Source organism: Heterocephalus glaber, unplaced genomic scaffold (genome assembly GCF_053883595.1).
Source record: "Heterocephalus glaber isolate CG9 unplaced genomic scaffold, H.glaber_assembly_v1.0 deba00000594, whole genome shotgun sequence".
NCBI classification, from domain to species: Eukaryota; Metazoa; Chordata; class Mammalia; order Rodentia; family Bathyergidae; genus Heterocephalus; species Heterocephalus glaber.
In genome coordinates, this window is record NW_028258151.1 from 16,002,127 (window position 1) to 16,029,341 (window position 27,215).

The 27,215-nt window shown below is 56.0% G+C and overlaps 4 protein-coding genes across 9 annotated transcripts; 3 read left to right on the forward strand and 1 right to left on the reverse strand.

Annotated features, from left to right (window-relative positions):
• Window positions 1–682: 682 nt before the first annotated feature.
• On the forward strand, window positions 683–8,414 carry Rab1b (RAB1B, member RAS oncogene family). The gene is made up of 6 exons (XM_004852328.4): window positions 683–818; window positions 2,531–2,603; window positions 2,873–2,968; window positions 3,067–3,162; window positions 6,760–6,891; window positions 6,981–8,414. The coding sequence occupies exons 1-6, from the start codon at window positions 805–807 to the stop codon at window positions 7,173–7,175; spliced, it is 606 nt and encodes a 201-aa protein (XP_004852385.1). The 5' UTR covers window positions 683–804; the 3' UTR covers window positions 7,176–8,414.
• Window positions 8,415–9,289: 875 nt separating this feature from the next.
• On the forward strand, window positions 9,290–15,032 carry Cnih2 (cornichon family AMPA receptor auxiliary protein 2). Of its 2 annotated transcripts, none has more exons than XM_004852325.3 (6): window positions 9,290–9,476; window positions 13,105–13,173; window positions 13,584–13,631; window positions 13,887–13,999; window positions 14,100–14,243; window positions 14,405–15,032. In XM_004852325.3, the coding sequence occupies exons 1-6, from the start codon at window positions 9,396–9,398 to the stop codon at window positions 14,430–14,432; spliced, it is 483 nt and encodes a 160-aa protein (XP_004852382.1). In that variant the 5' UTR covers window positions 9,290–9,395; the 3' UTR covers window positions 14,433–15,032. The 2 variants fall into 2 exon arrangements, with proteins under 2 accessions (XP_004852382.1, XP_012930167.1); XM_013074713.3 differs by having other exon boundaries at window positions 9,431–9,476; window positions 13,105–13,199.
• A 355-nt stretch (window positions 15,033–15,387) lies between these two features.
• Window positions 15,388–22,758, reverse strand: Yif1a (Yip1 interacting factor homolog A, membrane trafficking protein). Of its 5 annotated transcripts, none has more exons than XM_087205374.1 (10): window positions 22,616–22,758; window positions 20,038–20,191; window positions 19,542–19,903; window positions 18,510–18,721; window positions 18,245–18,349; window positions 18,040–18,118; window positions 16,456–16,513; window positions 16,180–16,335; window positions 15,687–15,780; window positions 15,388–15,591 (listed from the first exon to the last, which is right to left on the reverse strand). In XM_087205374.1, the coding sequence occupies exons 4-10, from the start codon at window positions 18,576–18,578 to the stop codon at window positions 15,445–15,447; spliced, it is 708 nt and encodes a 235-aa protein (XP_087061500.1). In that variant the 5' UTR covers window positions 18,579–18,721; window positions 19,542–19,903; window positions 20,038–20,191; window positions 22,616–22,758; the 3' UTR covers window positions 15,388–15,444. The 5 variants fall into 5 exon arrangements, with proteins under 5 accessions (XP_087061500.1, XP_021120210.1, XP_012930407.1 ...); XM_021264551.2 differs by lacking the exon at window positions 22,616–22,758 and adding an exon at window positions 21,956–22,076; XM_013074953.3 differs by lacking the exons at window positions 20,038–20,191; window positions 22,616–22,758 and adding an exon at window positions 21,956–22,100 and having other exon boundaries at window positions 19,393–19,903.
• Window positions 22,152–26,950, forward strand: Tmem151a (transmembrane protein 151A). Its single transcript, XM_004852322.3, has 2 exons — window positions 22,152–22,386; window positions 24,535–26,950. The coding sequence occupies exons 1-2, from the start codon at window positions 22,321–22,323 to the stop codon at window positions 25,864–25,866; spliced, it is 1,398 nt and encodes a 465-aa protein (XP_004852379.1). The 5' UTR covers window positions 22,152–22,320; the 3' UTR covers window positions 25,867–26,950.
• Window positions 26,951–27,215: the final 265 nt, after the last annotated feature.

Here is a 27,215-nt window from a genome sequence, read left to right on the forward strand (position 1 = left end):
CGGGTCCTTGCGCTTGCGCAGCAGGCGGCGAAACCACTGAGCTAAATCCCCGGCCCTGGTGCGCGATTTCTAAAGACAATTCTGGGATTCTAGACAGCGTGAGCTTAGATGAGCTCTACCCCTTAATATACTGTTGGAATGTGAGCGAGTTTCCCCAGACGATTTTTCTCTACAAAATGGGGCGGTGATGGGCGTGGTGGTGCACGCCTCTAATTCCAGCACTCTGGAGACTGAGACGGGAGGATCGCCTTGAGTTCAAGGCCACCCTGGGCTACCTAGTGAGTTCAAGTCCAGCCTGAACTGCATAGTGAGACTGTCAAGAAAAAAAAAAATGGAGTGGTAACAGCCTCCTGGGGATGCAGCTGTGTTGGAAGTGCACAGGAAACAACCCAAGAGCGATGAATTTTTACTGCCAAAGCCGAGAGGGTGAGGATGGCTACCTCCGTCAGCCAGAAGTGACCTGTGCCAAGCCCAGCACTAAACTGAGCCTGCACCTACCGAGTTGGTGGCAGGCTCAGAATTTGGTCCTCCACGCCGGCCTGTCCAGTAAGAAAACTACGAACCCCAGAAGGCATTGCGTCGTCGCCGCCGTGGCAGCTCCAGAGACATACGCCTGCGCAGCGGGGGGGGGGAGTCAATACCAGGAGAACTACAGGTCCCAGGAAGCAGCGCGGTACCGCCGGACTCGAGAACGCGTGCATTTGCGCGTGGCGGGCGGGGCCTCTGGGGCGGAGCGGCCACCATCTTGGAACGGAGGCGGAGCAGAGCCGACTGGGAGCGATCAAGCGGGCCTCCGCCGCCGCCATGAACCCCGAATAGTGAGTGAGCCCCGCCTGCGCCGTTCGGCGCAGCCTCGTTCCCGAGGACGGGGCTGTACGCTTACCGGGGTTGTCTGGCCTGGGTCAGGACTGCGCGGCGCCCCCACATCCGGGTCCCTCTTCCGTTGACTCCTCCACACACATCCGGGTTCTGCCCCTCCCCCCGGGGATCCAAGACCCCGGCTTGACACCCCGAGTCCTCGCACCTGGGCCCCAGAGGCGGCGACCCCTAGGGGCAGCACTTGGAGCCCGGGGCAGTGGTGCATCAGGCCTTTTTGGTCAGGTGACCCCGCAGCCCCTGTCTTCCCAGCCCTCAGTTTCCCCATCTGCTGCTTGAAGACGGCCTCCGCGGTTTGGAGCTGGTCATAGTAGTTTCTGATTTCGAATGCTTCAGATTCAAGTACTTTAGGTTAGGCTGTAAATCCCTCTCTTTCTTTTGGAGCCTGGTTCCCGGGGCTGATCTAGAGACTGGCCAGATGCGGGTGGCCCCGAAGCGCCACTTGTTTCTCATTCCTTTTAGGTCAACCCTTCCCGGGCTGTGCCTACCCTGGGCTGCCTGGGTCACGCTTTCCAGGCGCTCCAGGCGATTTGTCCTCAGACCTCCATCACCACCGTTGCACCCCTTCCCTCCGCTGTCATACTGCCAGAGAAGTTTAGGTGGATGTGGAATTTGCTTTTCCTCTTTTTCCCCCTTACAGTGGGATTCCCTAGTCCTCAAATTCTACTGACCTTTTGGTCACTCCCCTGGCTGGTAGGTGGCTCACATTTTGTGCCCTGCACTTGTAGTTGTCCCCAACTATCAGCTGTCATCTTCCTCTTCTGCCACTTCCTTTTTCTCTTGTAGCGCCAGACTTCAGATTTCCTTGGGGAAGGGTGCCTCACTGAGCCGGATTAGGAAGGGGAACAGAGAACGGAGTTGGCAGGCTCTCACAGAGCCTGACAGGCCTGGTTTGGAGTCTCAAGAGTTATCAGCTATTGGGCTGGGGATTTAGCTCAGTGGTTCCACCGCCTGCCTCAAAAGCACAAGGACCTGAGTTCGATCTCCGGTACCAAAAAAAAAAAAAGAGTTATCAGCTATGTAACTTAGGGCAAGTCACTTTCCTTGTTTTGACTCTGATTTCTGCAGTCTTTGGGAATGAAACACTCACTTCCTTGGACTGTAGTAGGAATTTAATGAAGTAATGCCAGTGACATCTTTAAGTGTTAAGTGTTGTTATCATTTCCGCTTGTTGACTATTGCTTCTTGGTGACTTCATATCAGAATTTTTACTTTTTTGTTTAATAGTTTCTGGGCCGGCCCCTGGCTTCCACTTTGGTGGCCTGTCTCCCTTGCCTAGTAGCACACACCACAGGACATGCTAGGGATTCTCTAAATATCCTATACCAGACAGAACCGTGGAGTCTGTCAGTAATCAGGATAGGATACCTAGCTCTAACAATTGATTGTGATTCTTGGAACATCAAGTCCCTCTCTGTGCCTGTTTCTTTTTCCATAAAAGTGGAAATTCAGACTCAGGAAGCTGAGAGACCTGTGGGCTAGCTTATGGGGGGAAAGTTCAATCTTCATTCCCCCAGGATCTGGAGGGAAGATCTGGTGATTATCATAAAATACCAAATAAAGACACGCCTCATAGAGTGGAGATACTGTAGTGGTGATGGTAGGTGGACTTCTTGACTTCCTTCATGCCTTTCTTCCTGTTTTCTCTCTCCAGTGACTACCTGTTTAAGCTGCTTTTGATTGGTGACTCAGGTGTGGGCAAGTCATGCCTGCTCCTGCGGTTTGCTGTGAGTAAGAAACCCATACCATCCATCTGGGGTCCTGGCTGGCAGTGGCTTGGAAGGGGAAAAGGGATAACCCAGGGCACAGTAGGTCCAAGACCTGGGAACCTGCCAGCAGTGCATCTGACTATATAGGGGGCTGGGCTGATAAGATGGGGTACTCAGAACTGGAGGTTGGCAATTAGGAGCTGACTCTGCAGGAAATTGGAGGGAGGCTTTTGAAATGGGCCTTGGACCCATTCATTCAGGCCATTTCACTGGCTCCAACCTTCCAGGATGACACATACACAGAGAGCTACATCAGCACCATCGGGGTGGACTTCAAGATCCGAACCATTGAGCTGGATGGCAAAACCATCAAACTTCAGATTGTAAGTGTGGCTTTTCCCAAGCCCCTGGGATAGGCACAAACTTTTCATGGGGAGGGACTTGACCAGGCTGATCTTCCTCTCTCCCTACTGTGTTATAGTGGGACACAGCCGGTCAGGAACGGTTTCGGACTATCACTTCCAGCTACTACCGGGGGGCTCATGGCATCATCGTGGTGTACGATGTCACTGACCAGGTAGATAATTCTTGGACTTACTCTGCCCAGCTTTGCCTCCTTGGCCTTAGATTTTATTGTTTCTTTTTACTCTTACTATCTTTTTCTTGACTCTTCCTGGAAAGGAGACTTGTACTCATTTCATAAGGAGGGAAACAGCCACAGAAATGGATCCCATCAAGGCCCTGCTGCAGAGTCTTGGCAGAACCATGCCTCACACCTCCCCTCCACCTTGTTCTAGACCTTCCTGACACATGTGTTGTGGAGGTGTAGTCACTTGGTTGGCTGCTGTGCTGGGCCCATGGCTTCCTGTGTGAACATTCTGGGGGGAACAGTTGGAGGGCCTTAGCCAAGTCAATGAGGGATCCCTGAGCTCTGGGCCCAGGTGAACAGAGGTATAGGAGCCCTGTGGGTGTTGTGGTGGCTTCAGTCACGTGTCACTGGCATCAATGGTCATGGCAGCAGCCAGAAAGTCCACAAAAACAAAATCATAGCCTTTAGATTCCTTTGTGGGGTTTTTTGTTTGTTTTTTTTTTTTTGGTACTGGGGATCAAACTCGGGTCCTTGCACTTTCGAAGCAGGCGGTGAAACCACTGAGCTAAATCCGCCCCCCCCTATTTTTGAGATGGTTTCTCACTGTGTTGCCCATACTAGTCCCAAACTCCTGGGCTCATGTGATCCTTCTGCTTCAGCCTTCCAAGTAGCTGGCACTGCAGGCATGCACCACTGAGTCCACCTTCATATTGTCTTTTGATGCTTGTAAGGTCTGTGTCATATTCCCATCTTACTGATGAGGACTTGGTTTCAGGGTGGTGAGGTGACTACCAGGTGAACTGCTCCAGCTAGTTTAGTTGGAGAGATAGAAAGCTTAATCTCTGCATCCCATTTGTTTTGTTTTTTCTACCAAACCTTGTTGCTTAACAGGAGCCAGGCCCTGGGGACATGGAGGTGACATCAGCCCTGGGCTGGGAGGAATCCCTGCTCTGAGGGGCAGCAGAACTCTGGCTCTCTAGGACTCATGATCCTCTGCCACTACCTCCCCAGCTCTGGATAGCAAGCTGGGGGTGGACTGTGTTCCACCCAGACAGAGGTCACCAAGACCTTTCTAATTACCACCAAATCTAGGGACCTCAATTGAGTTCTTCCCTTGATTGACCTTTTGTGACTTTTTTTTGGTTTTTTGAAACACTGTGTAGTTCAGGCCGGCTTTGAACTCACCGTGTAGCTCAGGCTGGCCTCGATGTGAACTGCCTCAGCCTCCCAAGTTTTGGAATTTCAGGCATGCATCACCACACCCAGGCTCTTTTGTGACTTTTTTTTTTTGGTACTGGGAATTGAACTCCGGGCTCCCCATTTGTCAGGCAGGCACTGTGCCACTGAGCTATATCCCCAGCCCCTCTTTCGTGACTTTTAACACTCTTCTCTCCTTGAAAAGTTCCTCCTCTGGGGTAGGGAATGTAGCTCAGCTGTGAGATGCAGTGTCTGCCTGGTAAGCAAGAGTCCCTGAGTTTGATTCCCAATACAAGGGGAAAAAAAAGGGTTCCTGCTGGGGATTTAGCTCAGTGGCACAGCACCTGCCTGGCAAGCATGAGGTCCTGAGTTTGATCCCCAGTACCAAAACAAAGCAAAACAAAAACAACGAGTTCCTCCTCTGCATTCCCCATCTGCTAAGCATGTACTCTACCTCTGAGCTACATCTCCAGCCCCTTCAAGGTGTTTATTGATTCATCTCTGCCCCCCCCCCCCCATCTTTTCTGCTTCCTGACTCTGACTCTCTTCATGGTTCTGGCTACTTTGGTAATTTGGTTTTTGGTTTTTATCTTGTTTTCTGTGATTCTTGCATCTAAACAGCTGTCAGTATGCACTTCCTTTTCTCTATATTCCTGTGTTAATACTTGGTGTCTATGAATTCAAATCTCCGTGATCATACCCAGTGTACCACATGGCGAGGTCTATATTTCCCAATGAGGAAACTGCTTAGAGAGATGTTAATTTGTACCTAGTCTAGTCTCCCAGTCATGGAAAACTAAGTCTGGGTTAAAACTCAGTGTTTCTGATTTGGAGCTCATGGTTTCCTGCCCTGGGGTGCCTTTCCCAGGCTCCAGACCAGCTGCAGAACTCAGATGTCCAGCACTGGCCAGGCCATATTTCCCCACACCCGCTCCTGCATCCTCATTTTTGTAACATAATCCCTGTTGTCCTGACAAAAAAACTCTTCCTTCCTCATCCAGTCAGTCTCAAGCCTCCTCCATTCTCCCCCATCATCTCTCAAATCTGTCCCATCGTAATAATAGCAGTGATGAGGATAATAGCGGCTCTTGCTAATTAAGCACTTGTTATGAGACAGGCCTGTATTCATTCTCTCATGTAAACAACAACCCTGCTGGGAGGTACTATTTTATACAAAAGAAGAAACTGAGGCTCTTGGAGGTCTGGTGACAAATCCAACGTCACACAGTAAGTGGCTGAGCCAGGGCTTCACCCAGAATGGCCTGACTAAACCTGTGTGCTTCCCTACCATACCCCTGGCTCAGGGACCATCACCTCCTAGTTTGTCTCCTTTTCTTCCTGGTCTTCTCTGTCTTCCACACTCCTATGTAGACCATCTATCAAGAGCTCAGATGTGATCCCACTGCCCCTTGTCTGAGAAGACACCCCTCCCCGTCTCTGGTTGTCTCAGACTTAGCTGAGTGAAAACACTTTGAGCTCTGACATGCCCACCCCTGTCTTCCTGCCTCAGGCCCTGTATCTCAGCAACATGCTTCTTTTTCCTCAAAGACATCGTGCTCTCACACTCTGTGACCTGGCACAGGCTTTTGCTCAGTAGCTACCTCTCCTGCATGAGCCCACTTCATGCCTGCAGGCTCAGGTCAGCTGTAGCTTCCCTGGCAGAAATGGTCCTGGGGCTCCCTAGCTCCTGCCTCTATTCCGTATTGGCATTGTATGTTTATCTTGGTCTGTTTCTCCATTATTCTCTGAATGCCTTAGGCTAGCCCCTGGTATGAGTTCCCTCTTTGTACCCAGCATAAAGCACACTTGGGACATGGCAGGTCACCAGGCCTCTTGCCCCTAAGAAAGAAAAGCAGCTCTAGTTCGAGCACTTTCCTAGAAATTCTGTCCTTTGTCAGTAGGGGAAGCAGGTGTCAGGTTGCTGGGATTGTCTGAGGCTCAGTGATGCAGTGTTAGTGTCAGAAGTAGGACAGGATGCCTGTCTCATAGCCAGGACACCTCCCACCTGGCGCAAGGCTTCAAACCTTAAGAGATTTTCAGGTCATGGTGGGAACTTGGTGATTCTCACTAGCCTATTCCTCTCTGTCCCTTTCTTCCCTCTGGCCACCTCTCTTCTGTTGTTATTGGCTCCCACATGTGGTTATGTCTGGGAGTGTCTTGGAGGGCAGCAGCCATGGCAGTCAGAGCAGTCTGGCCTAGAGGGCCTTGTGAGTGCTGGGACTGCAGGCATCAGCTATGTTGTGCTGTGCTGGAGAGGAGGGGGAAACTAAACCTGGAGGAGACAGCTTCCCAAGCCCAGGGCACCTGCCTCTCTCAAAGGAACCTGTGTCTAGGCCTGGGGAGGGGCCGGAATTGGGAGCTCAATAACTTTGGACCTGGACCCTCTAGGAATCCTATGCCAACGTGAAGCAGTGGCTGCAGGAGATTGACCGATATGCCAGTGAGAATGTCAATAAGCTCCTGGTGGGCAACAAGAGCGACCTCACCACCAAGAAGGTGGTGGACAACACCACAGCCAAGGTGAGCCAGACTGGGCCAGCCTACATAGGGGGCCGGGGCCCGTTTCCCCTCACCCCTGTCTCCTCTCTCCTCTTCTCTCCCCTTGGCAGGAGTTTGCAGACTCTCTGGGCATCCCCTTCCTGGAGACAAGTGCTAAGAATGCCACCAATGTCGAGCAGGCTTTCATGACTATGGCTGCTGAGATAAAAAAGCGGATGGGGCCTGGAGCAGCATCAGGAGGAGAAAGGCCCAACCTCAAGATTGACAGCACCCCTGTGAAGCCAGCTGGTGGTGGCTGTTGCTAGGAGGGGCACTTGGGATGGAACAGGAGAGGACCCCTTCTCCAGATGATGCCTCTGGAGGGGATAGGAGGTGCCTCCTCCCTCTCCTGGGCATTTGAGTCTGTGGGTTTGAGGTGTCCTGGGCTCCCCATCTCCCTCTGGCCCATCTGCCTGCTGTCCTGAGCCCTAGTTCTGTCAGGGTCCCCAAGGGAGGACACACAGAACCTGTGGCAAGGGCAGGGACGGGGGCTGCTCTGCTGCTGCCTCTAGGTACCTTGGAAAGATGCCCCACCATGCGCCTTCCTTTGGAATTGGGCGGGGGAGGGCTCCTCTGTCTCCCCTCCCCCATGTATGCTGCACTTGGTTTCTTGTCTCTCTCTTCCCCCCTTCCCAAGAGCTGAGGCCTTCCTGGCCTCTGCTGCCCCTGGCTGCAGTGCCTGGGGTCAGGACTAGCGAGGGGATCCAAGGCCTGGGATCTCGGGCCCTGGGCTGGACCTCAGGACGAGTATGGGGGCTGCAGGAGCCCAGCAGCCCACCCTTTCCTCTGCCTCCTTCCACCCCTCCTACACTCACAGCTCAAGCCGTCCAGCTGCAGTGGGGTCCAAGCACAGCTAGGGCAGGTGGGTGGGAGGCTGTGCTGGGCCTATGTCTTAAGCCCAGAGGGAGCCTGCTCCTGCCACTCCCTGCCCTGCCAGAGCCAGGCCCATGTGCTGCCTGCCCACCATGCCCTTTTGTGCCCAAAGCAGGCAGAGGCGGAAGGCCCACCATGCCAGAGGCCAGGCACCAGCCTTAACCCTCACTCTGCCAGCACACCCTCTCTTTCCCTGAGGCAGCACATCTGGTCTATTTTTCCTCTCATTGCTCAGAGCCTAAGGGGCAGAGCCTCATCCCTGCCGCTACTTCTCTGGGGAATGTAGGTGTAACCCAGAGTTGGGGCCCTCTGCTCACTCCCTCCCTGCCCAGGATCCTGGCCCTCTGCCCTCTGGCACAGCTTTTTCCTGCAGAAAACAAACCTTGGTCTCTACCTAAGAAGCCATGTCCCTTGTGCTGTCTCTTGCCTGTCCCATCTATAACCTGCCCTTCCCTCCAGCTTGTATTTAAATCCCTGGGCCACCCCTTGGGGGCCCTCCCAGATCCCCTCTGGCCATGTCAGGCATTTTGCAAGGAAAAGCCACTTGGGGAAAGATGGAAAGGACAAAAAAAAAAAAAAAAATCAATAAATTTCCATTGGCCCTTGGGCGAGCCGAGGGTTTTTGCAAGGAAGTTGTGGTGACTGAGTGTGGTCTGTGGTCTTAGTGTGCATTGGGGGTGGGGGTGCAACTAGAGCCCTGGGCTTGGTGAGTTGCACTAGGGTCCTGGCTTAGGCTGTCTTGGGATGGCTGGTAAAAGCCCTTGACCCACATACTGGGGCCAGGAGAGCTGCATGTGTTGCTCTGGGCTGTCCCCAAGGGCCCAGCACGGCTCTGTCAGAGGAAGGCAGGCAGGCAGGCGGCCATCAGCGAATACCCGGTGAGCCACCACACGGGCACCCGTCTGAGACTTGGAGTTGGGCAGCAGCCCTGGAGTCAGCCAGGGGGCTGCAGTGTACACCACGAATGTGTCCCAATGCATCTAGACTGTACCCCTTCCAGCCCCTGGGTTCAGAGCCCTTCCCAGACTTACGTCTTCTGTCCAGATGTCCTGGCCTCCACTACCACCACCCAGGTGGCAAGTACTTCGCACTTAGGGGACTCCGCTCACGCAAGTGAGCACGGGGTGGAGAGCAGGGACTGTGCCGGTCAGAGGCTGTGGTGGGCTGCTTGTGTGTTGGGGTAACAGGTACGTGCGTCCAGGTCTACTGAGGATGCACGGCATTGGGCTAGTCCGGCCTTCAGGTAGCATGGGGCAGGCGGAGGGGCCCACGAAGCCCCACCCCCGCCAGAGGCCGCTGCACGGTGGCCCCGCCCCCGGCTCCGCCCCGCCGGCTTCGCGGGCTAGAGAGCGAGGGAGCCCTGGGCGAGGGATCGCAGGATGTGCGATCGGGGCCCGGGCAGCCGGCAGCGGACGCGCCCCCCGAGCCCAACGGCCCCCGCCTCGCGCCCCCCACGGCCCCGCGGCCCCGGTCCCGGCCGCACCGTCCGCGTCCCCAGAGCCCCGTGGGCCATGCCCGGCCGGCCCTAAGCACGGGCCGGGGGGGCGGGGGGCGTCCCCTTGCGCCAGGACCCCGCGCTGGCGCCCCCCGGGCCGCCGCCCGGCGCTGGGGCCATGGCGTTCACCTTCGCCGCGTTCTGCTACATGCTCACCCTGGTGCTGTGCGCCTCCCTCATCTTCTTTGTCATCTGGCACGTAAGGCTGGGCTGGGGCTGGGGGCGGGGTGGGGGGCCAGGGGGCGCACGGAGCGGGAAGGGCCCGGGCGGATGGTCGGTCTCGGAGCCCCGGGGAAACTTGGAGCCTCCTCTCCGCTTTCCCCCATCCATCGGTTTCTCTTCGCCACCATTAACACCCCCCATTGTCGGCTTCCTTCCCGGGGGGGGGGGCCCTTTCTTAGCCTCCTCCGCCTGTCTATGGGTATGTCAGTCAGTCCCTAACCCCCCTCTTTCCCCCGTCCATTCGTGGCGTGGGGGGCGGATTTCTGGAATTCCTGCACCTTCTCCTACCCCCTCAATCCATACACACACACACACACACACACACACACACACACACACACACACACACACACACCGTTTGTCTGTCTGGCAGTTTATCTGTCTGCTGCTACCCCCTCCCCCCGTGGGTTTTTCCAGCCAGAGTGATGGAGCCGGTTGCTATGGCAACTGCATCTGTTTACAGGACCCACATATCTCAGAGGCCTTTAACCCTTTCCCTTCACACCCCCTACCTTGGCCAACCAGCCATGGGCTCTAATCAGCACTAGAAACCTAACCTCCACTGCAGCTCACTTTGGATATCCCTCCATTCCTTCTCCACTTTCCATCCATCCTCTTATTCCTCTTCTCACATCTTCTTTGTCTTGTGCGTCCCTCCTTGGTCTGCTCCTCACCCTGGCCTAGCCTCACACCTGGTTCTTCAGAATGCTACTGTCTCATCCTGATGACTTACTCCTAGAGAGGATCTCTCTCCTCAAGGGCCTCCTCTACCTGGCCTCCTTACCTTCACTGCAGAAATATCAGTCAGCCTCCAGCTCATTGTTGGGGGCCCTGATCCCCCTCTACAGCCCTCCCTCCTCCACTACACCCTGAGGCTTCTATCCCACCCAGATTCCCTCCAGGCCTGTTTGTGGCAGCCCTCTGCTCAACCCCTCCTGCTCAAGCCTCCCTGATCTTCATTCCCTTTGGGGTTCTCTTACCCATCTCCAGGCTCTCTCCCATATCTCTTACTTCCTTCCATTACTCCACCTGCCTCTTCCTGCTTTCCCACTTCCCCTCTCCATTCTTTTCCTGGGACCTGCTGCCTGTTCCATGGTTCCCCATCACTCTCCCCTTATACCTCTGCCATCCCCTCTGCCTTTCTTCTTTATATTGGGATTTCACTGATTGTGCTGTATACCTACTATATGAGGAGTGAGCTCCCGTGGGCCCTCCATACAGCACAACCCCAACTCCACCCTCTGGCTCCCTGCCTTTGTGCCTCTAACTCTCTGAGTGTTTCAGTTTTTTTTTTTTCTCCCCTTGGCTCTATTTCTCTTTTCCTCCTTCCATTCCCCTATGTGCATCTTGATCTCTCCGAGCTTTCTGTCCCACGCCCAGGGCCTTGGACAGTCCTATGGGTGGTGGCAGGAAGGCTCGAGTCCTAAGGACCAGAACCAACTGGAGACCACAGGCTAGGGGACATAGGGCTAACCTGGAATTCAAGAAGCCCCCTTTCAGGCTCCGTCCTACACAGGAGTCAGTCCCACAGCCCCTAAGGAGATCTGTAGCTTTGGGATTCTCAGAGATATAGGCTCTCCCGTAGGTTTGAGGGAATCAAGGATGCATAAGAACAAGGCTTTGCCCTTGTGGATTGCCCAGGCTGAGAGGTGGGGCCCAACTTTTGAAGTAACACCTTTATTCATTCAACAGATATGCACAGAGCACCTACTATGTGTGAAGCACTGTCTGCTCAGCCATTTGGCTGGGTGATCTTAGCAAGTCATCATCTTGAGAGTCTGTTTTCTCATCGGTAGAGTAGGCGTATAGACATCAGTACCCAGAGTGAGGTCTACCGAGAGAGCAGGGAGAGGAGATGTAGTCTTCAGTCTAAAGCTGGTACAAGCTAGAACCTTCCAGGGCAAGACCCCAGATCCCAGCCCAACCCCTGAGCCCAGGCCCCACTAGTCGCTAGGCAACCCTGGTGGTGAGTGATGCATGTCAGCTGTCATTGTGGGGGATTGTTTGTTCCAGGGGGCTGAGTCAGCGCCAGGCGGCCTAGGGGGTGGGAGGTGCAACACCCGCGGCCTGCTGGTGGTGCCAGCTTAGGGGCAGACAGACGGCACCCTTCCGCTCCCTGCTGGACCCTGTTGCTGTGCCTGTCAAGTGGGGAGGCTGCCTAGAGTCAATGAGAAGTTGGGGGAGGGGGCCCAGATGGCTCCAGCTCCCTCCAGGAAGCCCATGTTCTTTCCCTCTGAGCCGTCTGGGATCTGGGATGCTTGGGGGTGGTGGGCCTGCTGCTGCTTTTAGGGCTGGAGCTGAGGGGAGGGGACCCCAGTAGATTCCCCTGCCAGCCCATCTCCCCCAGGTCACCTGCCAGCTCCTCCCAGGTTCATGCCATCATTCCCTAAACACCTGCTCCTCCAGAAGTTGCCCACTCCTGAGGATACTGCCATCTGCCAAACACCCCAAGAGAAGAAACCTTAGACCGCTCTGCCTTGCTTCACTATACAAACCCTTTGGAGTTGGCTCCTAGAGAGCTCTGGGATTCATCCACACCTCTCCATCTCCATTGCCACTCTGCCCACTTAGACCACCACTAGCCCTTCCCAGACACTCCAATAGCCCCCCACATACACTGGTTTAGCCTGAGTATAACAAAATGGTTAGTATTTAACGGTAGTCAGACTGAGTTAGAATCCTAACATCACTAACTAGCTTGTGTGGCTTGGACAAAACACGATCTCAGCTTTCTCCTCTGCAAAACAGAAATGAAAATACTAGCAAAAAAGAAAGAAAGAAAATAATGCCAGCATTTAAGTCTTTAGATTATTACAAGTGCTCAGTGAATAAATATAAATCTGGTCAGATGTCTTGGCAATGTCTGTGAGCCAGCTTGTACCCCCACCAATTCTAAGGCACCAGTCTGACTGCCCCATTCTTCTTTGTAGCCCTCAATAGCTCCCCTTTACTCTTGTGTTAAAGCCCAAACTCCTAGTCTGGCCACCAATGTCTGGCTGGCTATGCCGACCTCCTTAGCCTCATTTTGCATCATTCCCTCCTATCCACACCCCGCACTTACACTAGGCCCATAAACCTGCAGCTTCCTGAATGTTCTTTCAATCCTCTATGCCTTTGTATCTGCTATTCCTGCTGCTTGGACTGCTTTTCTCCCATTTGTTCACCAAACGCCTACTCAGCGTCAGCCTGAACCCCTATTCACCCTACACACAGGGTCCTGCTGATATCCCACAGCCCTGATCACCTCCAATGTAGTTCTAAGTTCTGCGCACCAAACCTGGGGCTCCTCCCAGACAAGAGCTGCATCCAGACCTCGGGCTCTGGTGCTTAGCACTGGACCCAGCAAAAAAGACCGTGTTTGGGCATGTTTGAGAATGTTTGGGAATAGAGTGTGGTGGAAATAGACTGGAACTGAACATCAGGACACTAGGATTCTGTTCCAGACTGTTGTGTGACCTTAGACCAGGTCCTGTCTCTCCCTGGGCCTCAGTTTCTCCACTTTGCTACAAGCTCCATCTGCTCAGTCCCCGTGTATAAATTCCTATCCCACGGAAGGAGGCCTCAGCTGCTGCCTCAAACCTGATGAGCACACGCCCTTCCCTCAGATCATAGCCTTTGACGAGCTGCGGACTGACTTCAAGAACCCCATCGACCAGGGGAACCCAGCGCGGGCTGTAAGTGATACATGTGCTGTGCCGAGGTGTGTCCGTCCGTCTGTCTTTCCATGTCTTGGGCAGTGGGTGGGAATGGAGGTCGGGTGGGTAGGTGAGGATGCGATGTAGGGGACCAGTGGTCTTTGCCCCTTCTTTGTCCCCACCCCCAGCAAACACCTGGCGCGGGTTCTGGGCTCTAGATCCTCCTGGCAGGGAGGCAGTTGCCAGGCTCTGGCCCGTTGCCATGGAGACGCGGGTGAAGGCCCCCTCCATGGTGACGGTCGCCATGGGAACTGCGCGGCTGCTTTCCTGCCGCACTGAGGACAGAATCGGTTCTAGCGCCCCCTGGCGGCCACATGTGGGGTGATGGGGGAGCACCTCGGGGCCAGTTCCTCTGCCTCCCCCATGGCGGCCTTTTCCTTCCCCTACAGCGCGAGCGTTTAAAAAACATTGAACGCATCTGCTGCCTGCTGAGAAAGGTCAGTGTCAGGGCTGGGGGCAGGAGGCTCCTAACCAAGTGCTTCCTCCACCTTGGGTAGCCCAGAGCTGGACCTTCCTCTTCTCTGGGCCTCCTTGATCCCCGCTGCCTCCTGGGAGGAGGGTAGGAGGCCAGAGGCCCTTTGGTCATGGGTTCATGGTGGGTTGGCACGTCCAAGTACCCAGCTCTCCTCTGTGCTCTTGAAGCTTGGGTCTGTCCTGGCACCAGGCCACCGACCTCTCTCTCACTCACACAGCTGGTGGTCCCAGAATACTCCATCCACGGCCTCTTCTGTCTGATGTTTCTATGTGCAGCAGAGTGGGTGACCCTGGGCCTCAACATCCCCCTCCTCTTCTACCACCTCTGGAGGTGAGGGCAGCAGCCACCGGGGGGAGGAGAAGGTGGGGGTCAGCAGCATGGGGTGGTAGCCTTGATAGCTAGTGGGCACTCAGGCTTCTCCCCGCCCCAGGTACTTCCACCGTCCTGCGGATGGCTCTGAGGTCATGTATGATGCGGTCTCCATCATGAATGCTGACATCCTCAACTACTGCCAGAAGGAGTCCTGGTGCAAACTCGCCTTCTACCTGCTCTCCTTCTTCTATTACCTGTACAGGTGAGGCCCTAACCATAGCAGGCAGAACTCAGGGAAGGCATGTCCTAGGCAATCCCAAGTTCTTGCCCTTTGCCTCTGAGGGCTGAGGGCAACCCAAGATGTCACCAGGTGGGTGGCCAGGTTTGCTCAGGATTCGAGCTCACTGCCTCATTTTTCTACAGTATGGTTTATACGTTGGTGAGTTTCTAAGGGGGAAGCCGGCCAGGGAGCGAGCCCAGAACGGACCGGACGCCTGTGCACCCCCAGCCCTACCCCTCGGCCACAGAGGCCTCAGCCCTGGGGAGGGAGGGGGCACTGGTGCCCCCAGCCTCTCCATCCCCCAAACTGCTGCTGCGGGAACTCCCCGCCTTCAGAGCCCTCTCCCTTGGACTAAGGCCAGGCAGAGCTCTAATTAGGGGCAGGGACTCCTCTGCCAGCCTGCAGTTAGGCATGGCAGTCAATCCTGGAAGTGGTAGGACTTCCGGCCTTGTCCATTTGGGGGGGGGGACTTGGGCCCTGCCACCAGGCAGAGCTTGACCTTCGAAATTCTGGGCCACCCCCCTCAACCCCCACCCTGAGGCTCCCCCTGCAGGTGGGGGGGCACCCGCACCGGGAATGAGCAGGCTCAGCAGGGGGTAGCTCCACCCCTAGTCTGCCCTCTCCCCTCCCCAGGCTCTCTCCAGCCCCGTCTCCACTTGCCCCATCTACAGCCCACCCTGTCTCTTGGACCTATTTTCTATGTTGCCTGGAGGAGTCCGGCACCCACTCCCCGGCCATTTGTGACAAAATATGAATAAACTACTGCAAACACATGGGCCCCAGTTCTGTTCCTAAAAGCTGTGAAGAGGAGATGGGGATGAGATGAAGGACTGGGGCTAAGTCCCCAGCACAACTGGTCTTACCCCATGAGCCACAAGGCCCTCTGGGAGCCCCTTCAGATGGATCAGGGGCCTTCGAGGTCTCCTTGCCAACTACCCTGTCATCCTCACTTTCCTGGTTGTATCTGCTGAAGCCTTTCCATTTGCCTTTCAAGGTCAAAACCTCCAGGAAACCCTCCCTAGTTGACTATCCTCCTAGAAAGCCCCGAGCCGAGTCCTCTGGGCAGTGCAGAGGCCCAGAGGTATCTGAAGCTCCCCGACCACCCAGGAACAAGGTTCAAACCAAGTGAAGGAAACCAAATCTTCAATGTAAGGAAAAATCAGTGCCATTTGGAGCCAGGGTGTCACCGGACCAGGTGGAAGGTCAGCCAGTATATGATGAGGGGCTGAAAGGCTGCAGCTCCCAGAGTCAGGTAGAGCTGGACACGCTGCTGGGAGCTAGGACCACCCATGCTGTCGGGGCTCAAGGCTGCTGTCCGCAAAGAGCGCACCTGGAAGAAAGAAGTAGCTAAGGCTGGGCCAGGAGGGGAGGCTTGTCCCCAACTGTGACTCAAGTAAGAAGCCAAAGGGGCAGCCCAGGACTCACAATGAAGTACATAAGTGCAGAAGAGGTCCAGGCCAGGGCCACGTAGTAGCCATCACTGCCGAACAGCAGCCCGGTGAGCACACTGAGGATCATCCTAGGGAGTGGGGGGAGCCTGGTGACTCCAGGGTCTGGGGCTGAGATTGGCCCTTCCCACCAGAGGCCCAGAAGCCAGATTCCCCCTAACTATAGCCCTCCACTCCTAAGCTGTCCACACAGGGATCCAGATTCAAAATAGATCTGCAAGGCCCAAGGCTCAGTCCCTGGACCTAGATCTGAGACCCTCTTCTCTCCCCTGTGCTTTCCTAAACTCTCATCTCAAGTCACTCAGTTCCTGGGGAGACTGCTGGAAACTGGTCTCTCTAACAGAGTAGAGGTGGAGGTTGAGAGGGGAGCAGATGTCACACTTAAAGGCTATGCAGGACCAGAACCCATGACCCCACATACCCAGTCCAAGCCCCCTATCTCCCATCTCACCCCACATGTTTATGCTCACCCCACATATTTGTAGCCACTGTAGGCAAGCAGGTGGAAGGTGCTTAGTTCACTGCGCACAGTAGCTAGGTAGAGGCCCAGGAGCAGAGCCAGCACCTCTATCACCATCCACACCAGTGCTGTGCTCGCACACAGGCCCAACACCTCTGGGGAGAACCTGTGGCCATAGGGAGGGGCAGGTCAGAACCAGTGTGGCAGGGGTGAGGGGGAGAGGCTGGAAAATGGCACAGATTGCCCCCAGGGAGGTGGGGAGATGGGAGAGGGGACTGGAACCAACCTTTTCTGAATGCCCAGGGCCATCCCAGCCAGCAGCACATAGGTGATGAAGGCCATCGCTGCCAAGAGTCAAAGGGAAGCCATCAGCCTAGTTTCCTCATCCAGAGCCTCCTCACTATGTATTCAAAACCATTATACCACAGCGGCCCCCATACTTCCTTCCCTGCATGGCCCAACTTCCACATTCAGCTTCCCAATAGGATTCCCATCCTGTCTGGGATGTTTTTCCTCAACCAATGCTCTCCCTGAGTAAATGCCACTTGACCCTTCTCCCAGAACCACCAGCCACCTCTCCCCTGCCCCTGTTCAAGGAAGCTCATCAGTTTCCTGTTGTGTCTCAGAAACTGCTTCAAGGGTCAAGGCCATTGCTCATCCTAGACAGGGAGCAGCCTGATACTTGGCAAAACTACAGGAACAAAATTCAAGTTTGGTAGACAACCCAGAGTGGCCCAAGAGTCCAGGGCCATGGGAATGAGCTCATCTCAGCCAGCAATTCTAAGCCTGCCCATTGGCACTGGCTCTGGATGCTCTGATCGTACAGAGAACTCCAAGCCAACTTTGAGCAGTTCTTAAAAAAAAAAAAAAAAAAAAAGAACTTATTCTTCTCCTTCAACTCTGAGCAGTTCTAAGAGCTTGGAACCAGTGGGAACCAGGCTTCAGCAGCAACTTAAACTCATCAGTCCTCTGCCCCCTAAGGCACTAGACTAATGTCCCCACCAGAGGGCACAGTGTCTGGAGCCAGGAAATCAGCTCTGCCACCTATAAGCTGCAGGCATCAGAGGTACTAAAGTTCCACTGAGCCCTGGCCTTAACGTGAAGTGGGGATACAGTACCAGCCTTACACAGTGGCTATGAGAGGCTCATGGGCTGAAAGACAAAAGACTTTCATCCTTGGGGCACCTGGACAGGCTGACTTCCCTGGCAGCTCCTCTGGAGGCTAGCCCCTGGCACATTCCTCTGAGGCCTGGCCCTGTGCGGACAGCAGGACAGAGAGGAGTGAGCTGCAGAGTCGGCCAGCCACAGCAGAGTGCAGGTAAGACTGACTATTGCCAAGCAGACAGGCAGTTGTGGGGCCCCCGAAGGGAGTGATCACTTGCCTGGGGGTCAGGGCAGGCTTCCTAGAAGTGGAGATGTTGGAGCAGACCTCAGAAAAGCAATAATCACAGGAATAGTATATACTGTGTGCTTTCTGCATGCCAGGTGCAATGCTGAACACACATGCCTCACTGAATCTCAACAATCCTCCCAGGTACAGGCTGTTATTCTGCTTTTACTGAAGAGTGCAAAAACCAGCCTAAAGTCCCACAGCTGCAAGTGGCAGAGCCAAGTGTAAACCTAGGGCTCCAGGCAGGAAAGAGACACAGTTCAAATTAACAGGCATGAAAGTTACAAAAGGGTGTTGTGGGGACACTGAGACACATTCAGGAAGTTCCTTACTGGTCACCCAGCCTAGTCTACCAAGCATCTAGCACCACCACAAAAAACACCAGGAGCAGATGCGGGATCAATACTTGAACCTCTCACTTCTCCCTCATACCTCAAGGCACAAGTCCCTTTGTGGCCCCTGCCCTGGTCAGAGACTCACTGGGTATATAGAGGTCAGGGGCGTTGAGGTCTTGTCGTGGGGGCAGAGGCACATCGCGATTGTACTGTACTTCCCAGTTCTGGCAGTGGTGGCAGCAGCCAGGTCAGGAGGAGGAGAGGAGAAAAGAGGAAAGAAGGTTGAGGACTAGGGGACAGACCATGGCGGGATGAGGGAAGCCTACTAGCTCACTTTGTAGGTAGCTCACCTGGTGTGTGTAGGGGAAGACCAGAAGCCCTAGTTTCTTGGCCACATAGGCTGTGTCCACAGCGAAAAAATACTTGAGTTTGTTCACAGACACAAAACGGTGCAGCTGAGAGGGGAGAGAGGAGGCTGTGGGCGAGCCACACCAGAGCCACAGGGTGCTCCTCTGTGTGCTCCTTCCCTGAGGGCTGTGAGGATCCTGTGGGATACAGTGAAGCCCCAGCCCTAACCAGAAATCTTGCCACCCTTTCCCTGGGGGCAGGCCACACCTCCTTGTTCACCATGTCCTTTCCATGAGATGCAATAGAGCTGCCATAGGCCATAGCTGCGGTGGCCATTGGGTCACCAAGCAAGTGGTTGACATTGAAGGCCACATCAACTCCTGGGGCTGGGTATCCCCCGGGCTGGCTGGAATAACCACCACTCGTGTCATCGAAGAGAGAAGAGGGATCTGGAGTTGCTCGGGCCCTGTGCTTGGAACCTGTGGATTTGGAGGTACCAGAGTAGGTGATGGGAATACCAAGCAGGAGTCTAAACTGTCTCTTAACTGGCTGAGCAGCCCTGAATGGGTCCTCAGGACACCAAGTAATAGTGAGGGAAAGTCAGGCTGGGTTAGGAGTAGCTAATTCAGAAAGAACTTTGGTGAGATCTTTTCCGAGAAATCCTTTGCTATATGCAGGCAAAGGAAAGCTGTTTATCTGGGATTTCTGGGGGCCTCTCAAGGGGAGTGATCTCTGAACAAAGCTGAGGAGATTAGAAGTTTACTACTGTAATTGAAGACAACGAGAAGGGGATCCCTTCGTGGATAAGGGTAGGAAAGGTGACAGCGGGCTACCTGCAGGCTATGGGCAGTGGTCTGGGATCCTGCCGGGATCCTGACAGGGAAAAAAGTTCTGAACGCAACTCCATTCGTGCTGGGTCAGATGCGGGGATCCCAGCTGCGCTGTCAACACCCCAGCTCGAGATTGGCCAGAAAGGGCTAAGTCCAGGATGCGTTGCAGTCTCGCGGGGCAGGAACCAGTGTGACAACCCCAGCCCTGGGAAGCGGTGACGGCCACCCCTCTCCCTCAGGGAGAGCGGGCCGCGCCGCCAACTTTCTTCCAGTTGGCCGGGACGCGCCCCGCCCGCCCAACCGCCCGTCACCCCACGCACCGTGGGCTCCGTAGCCCGAGTGATAAGCCATGGTCGCGACTCGTTCTCCCTGAAGGCCGACTGGGCTGCCTTGCGAGTACGAATACTAACAAGACAGCTGCTCCTCTCCCGGGGCACGAACAGAGGTTACCCGGCAGCCGGACACGTACCCCTTTAGGCCGATTGCGGCCGCCATATCCATAGCGTCATCCTTCGCCATCCGTCATTGGCTCTTGGGCAGCACAGGTTCCCTTTGCCCCTTTTTCCAATTGGCTATGGAGAACTCTCGCCAAAGTGGATTTGGCAGTAATCAACTTCCGGGCGAAGGATAGGCGGAACAAATGGGGACGTTCTATGATTGGATAGCGGGATTGCCAGTTTGAGGCGGGAGCAGCCAGTAGGTAGGAGAGGTTTGGAAATTATTTCCGCGTCTGCGCAGTGAGGCACTTGAATCCGTCTGCCACGACTACACTAGAAACACTATCCAGGAGATCTCCGGCTGGAATCCTGGAATGCCGCTTCCTGGTGGGACCTACACCAGGAGGGAATGGAGCGGTCGGCTTCTGATCAATCCCCGCCCCTCCGGATCTTTCTCCCTCCCTCTTCGTGCTCTTTCCTCCCCACCCCCAATATTTCACCCATTCCTGGAGCGGAGCCGAAGGCGACCTGAAGGTGTGGGTGGGAGGCCGCGCCCATTAGAACTGAATGGTGGCTCCTCCTCCTGCTTCCCACTCCTTCCTATATAGGTGCTGTCCGTGGTCTGGTGCTGAAAATGCCCTCTTGCCACTACCGCTGTCCTGCAGTTCCGCGGGGGCCCCTGCTGGGAGTTTGAAATCTTGATTCACACTTTCCGTGAACGAGAGAGCACACACACACACGCATACTGAAAAACTGAAACCTAGAAGATCTGAAGTCCTGGAGATTTGGGTGAGATTAGATGGGCAGGATCCTGCACCAGGTCTATCCCGCCGACTCTGACGGTCTAGTCTGTTTGGGGGCCGAGGCGTCCTTATCTCCTGAAACTGCATCCGAAACTCCTGAGTCATCACCAGTCCTGTGATCTTCTCAAAGTGAGGCTCCCAAACCTCCCTCGGGGTCCCAGGGGGCTCCTTTCTTTTCACCGGGTTTCTGACCACTCCCACCCTCCCTGGAAACAGTCTTCAAGGGCCTCCCTCTCACAGGCCTCCAGCATCACCCTTTAGGGAGCACAATCAGGCCCTTTAAGACCTTCCTCTAATTAGCTATCTAGTGTTCAGTTATATCAGGTAACCTTCCCACTCCCCAAACTCAGCCCACATGGTCCAACAGTCGATGTGCATCTGCCCAGAGGTCCCCTCCACTTGAGATCCCCTTCCTCCTCATGACTCTACCAAAGCCTTTAAGAGTTAGCTCAGGGCTGGGGATTTAGCTCAGTGGCACCGTGCCTGCCTCAAAAGCTCAAGGTCCTGAATTAGATCCCTGGTAGCAAAAACAAAACAAAACAAAACAAAAAACAGCTCAGCTTTTGCCTGTCAGAGAAACGAAGGCAACGAAGGCCTGGCCTAGTCTGCGGTGGAGGCCAGAGCATGGGATCTAGGCCCCCTTTGGATGAACCCAGTTTCCCCTGAATGTAGGTTCCTTGAGAACAGGGTCTGTGTCATTCTCTACTCCTACCTTCTCTTCCCAGTGGGAGACACAGTAGTTGCATATAGAAGATACCCAATAAATATTTGTGCCAAATAAATACTAGACGAAACCCTGTTCCAGTCCTTTCCTCTCCCTACATCTCAGCTAGATCATCTTTAAATGCCTAAGGGATGTTTAACTAAATTGTCTTCAAATTGCCCTTTGCACAGACATACACACCCACCCTCAAAATAACCACCCAGCATTGCAGCTTCCTGTTCCACCCAATGATCATCTAGCTTGGGGCCAAGGCCCAGACCAGACACAGCAGAAGGATGAAAGATCTCAGGCCCCAGAGGGTCAAGGAGCAACATTGGGTCTTATGAGATTTAGCTCAGTGGTTTCCCCGCCTGCTGCGCAAGCGCAAGGACCCGAGTTCGATCCCCAGTACCAAATAATAATAATAATAATAATAATAATAATAATAATAATAATAATACTTTGGGCCGAGGATTTAGCTCAGTGGTTCCAGCGCCTGCCTCGAAAGCGCAAGGTAGATCCCTGGTACCAAAAACAAAAAACAAAAACATTGGGTCTTACGTACCTGGGAGGGGGCCATCCCAAGCAGATCACACTCTCTCACGCGCCCGGATGAGCGCTTATGAATTGAACCCGACACCTTCCCATCCCCATTTCTCAGATGAAAAAAACGGAGCTTCAGAATGAAGCGTGCTGGCCCAAGGTCATCCTGCCTCGGGTTCCCCGCGTCCTAGCACCCAGAGCGCCTAACCTAAGCGGAGCCCAGTACCCCGTCCAGCCAAATGAGGCTCCTCACGCCTTTCTGGGCTGTACCTGTCCCCTTCCTCTAAGAAGTGAGGTTTCCAGGGCGGGGTCTGGGTGGGCTTCCTTTTGGACCTAGCCTTCAGACATGGAACAAGGGGCCACCCACCCACCCATCCTCGAGTTTCACCTTTCCCACCTTACAACCGTTGAACCTCAGGCGCCACAGAGCAAGGACTCGCCCAAGGTCGCAGGCTCGAGCGTGGCGGGAGCAGAACCCGGGTGTCCAGCCACCCAGCCTGAGCTCCCCTGGGGCGGAGGCAGTGCCCGCGGTGCCAGGCGCTGCTGGCGGCGCCACTGGTGCCGTGGGGGTGGGGTCAGCGGAGGGCGGGGCGCCGGGTACCGCGGCCGCCAACGCCGCCGCCGTGCTCGGGCTCTGACTGGGCGCAGTGCTCCGCGGCCGCCGAGCCGAGCGGACGCCCCTCGGGGCCGCGCCGCAGCCTCAGCGCCTCCCCGTATCATGCCCGGAGCCCGGGCTGGGGCCGTCCAAGCAGCCAGGACACCATGCACGAGGGCGACGGCGGGGAGGTCCCGGCTCTCATCCCGGACTGCGAGCCGCTGCGGGAGGAGGTACCGCGCTGCGGGGCTGGACCCGGGAAAGAGGACAGGGCAGAGGGCGAGCCGCGGGAGGGGGATGAGGGCAGAAAGTCCTGGAGCCCCCACGGCCGATGACGTCATTCGGGGAACCCGCGTCCTGCCTGGGGTCGCGGGCCAGGGGCCCGCGAGGGGCAGGGGTGGGGCGGCTGGGCAGGAATGTGGGGGCGACTCCGGCCCCCGGTGCTCCCTCAATCATCCTCACCTGGCTGTGACGTCAGCGCCTGTCCCCCACGCGTCCCCATTCCGTAGTGTTACCTGGCTGCCATCCCCCACCGTCAGGGCCACGAGGTGAGGCCCCCAACCCGACCCTGCCGCTCACGAGGTGCCGGGCGGCGCCTGCAATGCAGCTGCAGTGGCCAGGACTGGGGGGAGGGGAAAGAGAAGGGAGGCGGCCTCCAGACTCCAGTACCTTTCCCCCAGGTGAGGGCTGAGGGCTCACTCTGCAGGCTGGGACCCCCAGGACCACCCTTCCTCGGTCCCAGCCAAGAAAATCTGCAGGGGCTGGGCCTGCGTGTGTGGTGGGGGTGGGGGGTGGGGGGTGAGCGGGGCTGTGTTTGAGTGAGTGGGGCATGCCTGTGGGGAGTGTGTGTGTGTGTGAATGTAGATGTGTTGTCCCTACCTCTTGGATGGAACAGATGTGTCCTGTAGTCAGGTGAGGATCTCGTGGGGCCTTTGGCTTGGGTCTTCAAGCAGTGTTGTACGTGTGCATCTCTCTGGTGTGGAGTGGATGTGTGGGTGTGGGTGTGAAGTTGCTGGAGGGGTGGAGGATGTGCACTGTGGTCAGGTGAGAGTTTGGTGTGTCTCTGGGCTTCAGAAAGTATGTAACATGTATGTACATGTGTGTGTCCTGGAATGGATGGGTCTGTGGGGTGTGTGTGTGTGTGTGTGTGTGTGTGTGTGTGTGCACGCACATGTATCCATGTGCATCTTGCTATGGCTGTAGGGGTTTGTGCTCTGGGCACAGGTCAGGGTCTGGTGTTAACAAGCTGAGTTCCTCCAGGGTAAGTGGGTCTGTGATGGCCAGATGTTGAGGGTGTAGGTGAGTGAGTGCGTGTACCTGTGGTGGGTGGTGGGGGACAGGTTGTTCTGTGCAGGCCTGGGGGCTGGGGGCTTCCTCTCTTTCCTCAAGGCCTAGTAGAGCTGGGTAGGAGAGGTGGCCATTAACCCCGCCTCTATTGTTTGTGCTTTCTTCTCTCCCTTTTTACCCCTCTTTTCCCCTGCCTATCTTCTTCTCTCACCTGAGGGTGAGGTGGCCAGGCTGGCAGCCCTGACGGGAAGCAGTGCCAAGTCCTCTGGGCCAGGGAGTGGCCCCTGCTGCCCAGCAGCATTGTGTCCCGCCCCCTCCCTCCCTCTGCACAGAGGGGGCGTGGAGGACAGCCCTCCATCTGCTCCCCACCAAGACTCACACCTCCTCCATCTCTAGCTCTCCCTCTTTCTCACTGACTTAAAAGCCTCTCCCAAGTCTCCTGCCAGCCCTAGTGGAGCAAAGGACCAGGAGCTGCAGGGTAGCAGTAATAATGCTTTTCCCATGGCCAGATCTAAGATCTTCACACATATAATCTCCTTGAATCTTCGTAACAACCCCAGGTTACAGGTGAGGAAATAGAAGTCCAGAAAGGATAATGGACCTACCCAAGGCATACTGTAAGTGGTGGAGCCAGCACCAGATCCTGGCCTATTGGGCCCCAAAGCCCAACTCTTGAGCCCCTGCTACCTTGGCCTCCAATATCACCAGAACCAGAAATCAAAGCCCAGAGAGGGCAGGAATATGCCAAGTCTTCACAGCAAATCAAGCAGAGCTCAGACCATCAAAATTGTTTTCTCAGTAACCAGCAAGGGATATGAAGAGAGCAATGTCCTTTTTTCTCCTGGGAGGGATAGATCTGTGTGTCTTAGGTACTGAGAAACAGCAGGGCAGAGTAGAGGGCAGCCTCAGGAAAATGGGCCTGGGTTCCAATCCTGCAGCCAGCACCACTGTGAGCTGGCTGGAAGTAAGTCTGGGAACAGGTAGCTCAGGCCCTCAGAGCCTCAGTTTCCTCTCTGCCCAGGGTTAAACAGAGTACCAGCACAGCTAATGGCCCTATCCTGACGCCCTCTCCCCTCTCTCTGCCTACCCTGCAGCAGCGGCCCCTGAAGCAGTCCCTGGGAAGCTCCCTGTGCCGAGAGTCACACTGGAAGTGCCTGCTCCTCACACTCCTCATCCATGCCTGTGGTGCAGTGGTGGCCTGGTGTCGCCTTGCCACTGTGCCGCGGCTGGTCCTGGGGCCCGAGGCAGCCTTGGCTCGTGGGGCAGGGGGCCCACCACCCACTTACCCGGCTAGCCCCTGCTCTGATGGCTACCTGTACATCCCACTGGCCTTTGTCTCCCTCCTCTACCTCCTCTACCTGGCAGAATGCTGGCACTGCCACGTGAGGTCATGCCAGGCGCCGCGCACAGATGCCAACACTGTGCTCGCCCTGATCCGCCGGTTACAGCAGGCCCCGCCCTGTGTCTGGTGGAAGGCCACCAGCTACCACTATGTGCGCCGCACACGCCAGATCACCCGCTACCGCAACGGCGATGCTTACACCACCACGCAGGTCTACCACGAGAGGGCTGACAGTCGCACAGCTCGGGGCGAGTTTGACTACTCAGCCCATGGTGTCCGAGACGTCTCCAAGGAGCTGGTGGGCCTAGCTGACCACGCAGCCACACGGCTGCGCTTTACCAAGTGCTTCAGCTTTGGCAGTGCCGAGGCCGAGGCCTCATATCTCACACAGAGGGCCCGATTCTTCAGTGCCAATGAGGGCCTGGACGACTACCTGGAGGCCCGTGAGGGCATGCACCTGAAGGATGTGGACTTCCGAGAGTCCCTCATGGTCTTTGCCGATCCCCGCAGCCCACCCTGGTATGCCCGTGCCTGGGTCTTCTGGCTTGTGTCAGCAGCTACGCTGTCCTGGCCCCTGCGGGTTGTGGCGGCCTATGGCACTGCCCATGTCCATTACCAGGTGGAGAAGCTTTTTGGGGCCAGCTCGCCTCCTCCAGGGGCCATGCCCAGCGGACCGCCGCTGTCCCGGGTGGCCACGGTGGACTTCACTGAGCTGGAGTGGCACATCTGCTCCAACCGGCAGCTGGTGCCCAGCTACTCAGAGGCTGTGGTCATGGGCACTGGCTCAGGTGCCTACCTTCGGGGTTGCCAGCGCTGTCGCCGCTCCATCAGCAGCAACTCACTGCCCCCTGCCCGGCCCAGTGGCCCCCGCCTGCCCTTCAGCCGAAGTCGCCTCTCACTGGGCGCCGGGGGCCGGGCCACACCGGGGGTCTTCCGAAGCCTGAGTGGGGGGCCATTGGGGCGCCGTGGAGAGGACACTGAACCCTTGGAAAGCCCACCGTGCTATGAAGATGCCCTTTACTTCCCGGTGCTCATTGTCCATGGGGACAGCGGCTGCCGGGGAGACGGGCAGGGTGCGCTCTGAGCTAGATGCCCTGGAGCCCTGGTGTGTCTCCCTCCTCGACATCCCACCATGGGCTTGGCTGCCTGATACTTGGCCAAAGCAGGAGGGCAAGCAGACCAGTCACACACAGGGATTGGGTGGGATAGGGGTCCTTAGACAAACTAAAATTTGGTAACTGATCATTCTGGGGGGAGGGATGCCACCTGAATTGAGCCTATGATCCATCCCCAGCATGGCTCCCCTCACCTCCCATGCCTGTGATGGTGGATGAGCTGCTTGGGGCCTCCCACAAGGAGCAGGGGAGGAAGCTTCCAGAAAGCCTGGGATGGGGAGGAGCCCTGAGGACAGCTGTTACGTGCAGCAAAGTGCTGCCTGTGGGCTCCTCCCTGCCATGGCTAAGGCCACAATGGGGGCCTCAATCAATCCAGAAGCGCAAATGGGCAGTTTGGGGCTGGGCCTGGCTGGGCTGGCCTCCTGAGGCGGAAGAGCAGGCAATGATGGCCCCACTACCTGCCCAGGGTTCCCATGTTCTCCTGCCAGTCCCTTCCTGCCTGTTCTCTCACCTCTGCTCAGGTCAGTCCCTGATGTGACCCTGTGGTGTGGCCCCCTGCACTGGGAGCCTGGTTCTTGGAACACAGCCTTGCCTCCCTTTCTTGCTGGTACCCACTGCACCCACCCCCACATCCAGCTCCCCTTAGGACCAGGGGTCCAACTCAGGACCCCACCACAATCCCACATTCCCTGGTCTCCACTCCTGCCTCCCAAAGTCTGTGTCCACCTCTATCAGCCACATATACACACCCTGTCCTCATTGCTCCTGCAGGCTTCTCTGCTTTTTGCCTTCCTGATGCTTCATGGGATCAGGGTTACTGGGCATCCGAGGGGCCCTGGCCTATCCATAGCCTCTTGGACGATGCCCTTGCCTCGCTCAGGAGGCCCCTACTTCTCCCACAGTGGAGCCTGGCCCAGCTGACATCATCCCTCCCCCAGGGAGGAAAGAGGAGTCCCTTTCCTTCCAACTGGGACTTCTACCCCCATTCAGGGGATGGCAGGGGAGGGAAGAGGCAGAGAAGGTACAGACTAAATAAAGGTATGAAATGGCAGAGCTTCTGTGTGTTCCTGAGGAGTGGGTCCAAGGCCACCACTGAAGCATGACGGGCCACCCTGGGTGGGGATGAGTTGGGCTTCAACATTTCTGGGAGTAGGATAAGCAGAGGATCTTTCCATGCCTAGCTTGGGGCCTCTGAGACTCAGCTCTTTTTTTTATCTGGGGATGAAACCCAAGCCCTCAAGTGTGCCAGGCAAGCCGTCTCTCTAACACCAAGTTACACCCAGCCCTGAGACCCAGCTCTGAGTTGCCAGGAGCAGCT

Coding starts and splice junctions, on each gene's coding strand:
- Rab1b (XM_004852328.4), top strand. Junction 2,604..2,872: donor GCCTGCTCCTGCGGTTTGCT/GTGAGTAAGAAA, acceptor CCAACCTTCCAG/GATGACACATACACAGAGAG. Junction 3,163..6,759: donor TGTACGATGTCACTGACCAG/GTAGATAATTCT, acceptor TGGACCCTCTAG/GAATCCTATGCCAACGTGAA.
- Cnih2 (XM_004852325.3), top strand. CDS start 9,396: ATGGCGTTCACCTTCGCCGCGTTCTGCTACATGCTCACCCTGGTGCTG. Junction 9,477..13,104: donor TCTTCTTTGTCATCTGGCAC/GTAAGGCTGGGC, acceptor CCCTTCCCTCAG/ATCATAGCCTTTGACGAGCT. Junction 13,632..13,886: donor TCTGCTGCCTGCTGAGAAAG/GTCAGTGTCAGG, acceptor TCACTCACACAG/CTGGTGGTCCCAGAATACTC.
- Yif1a (XM_013074953.3), bottom strand. CDS start 19,423: ATGGCTTATCACTCGGGCTACGGAGCCCACG. Junction 16,336..16,455: donor GCCCTGGGCATTCAGAAAAG/GTTGGTTCCAGT, acceptor CTATGGCCACAG/GTTCTCCCCAGAGGTGTTGG. Junction 15,592..15,686: donor CTGCACTTATGTACTTCATT/GTGAGTCCTGGG, acceptor TCTTTCTTCCAG/GTGCGCTCTTTGCGGACAGC.
- Tmem151a (XM_004852322.3), top strand. CDS start 22,321: ATGCACGAGGGCGACGGCGGGGAGGTCCCGGCTCTCATCCCGGACTGC. Junction 22,387..24,534: donor GCGAGCCGCTGCGGGAGGAG/GTACCGCGCTGC, acceptor CCTACCCTGCAG/CAGCGGCCCCTGAAGCAGTC.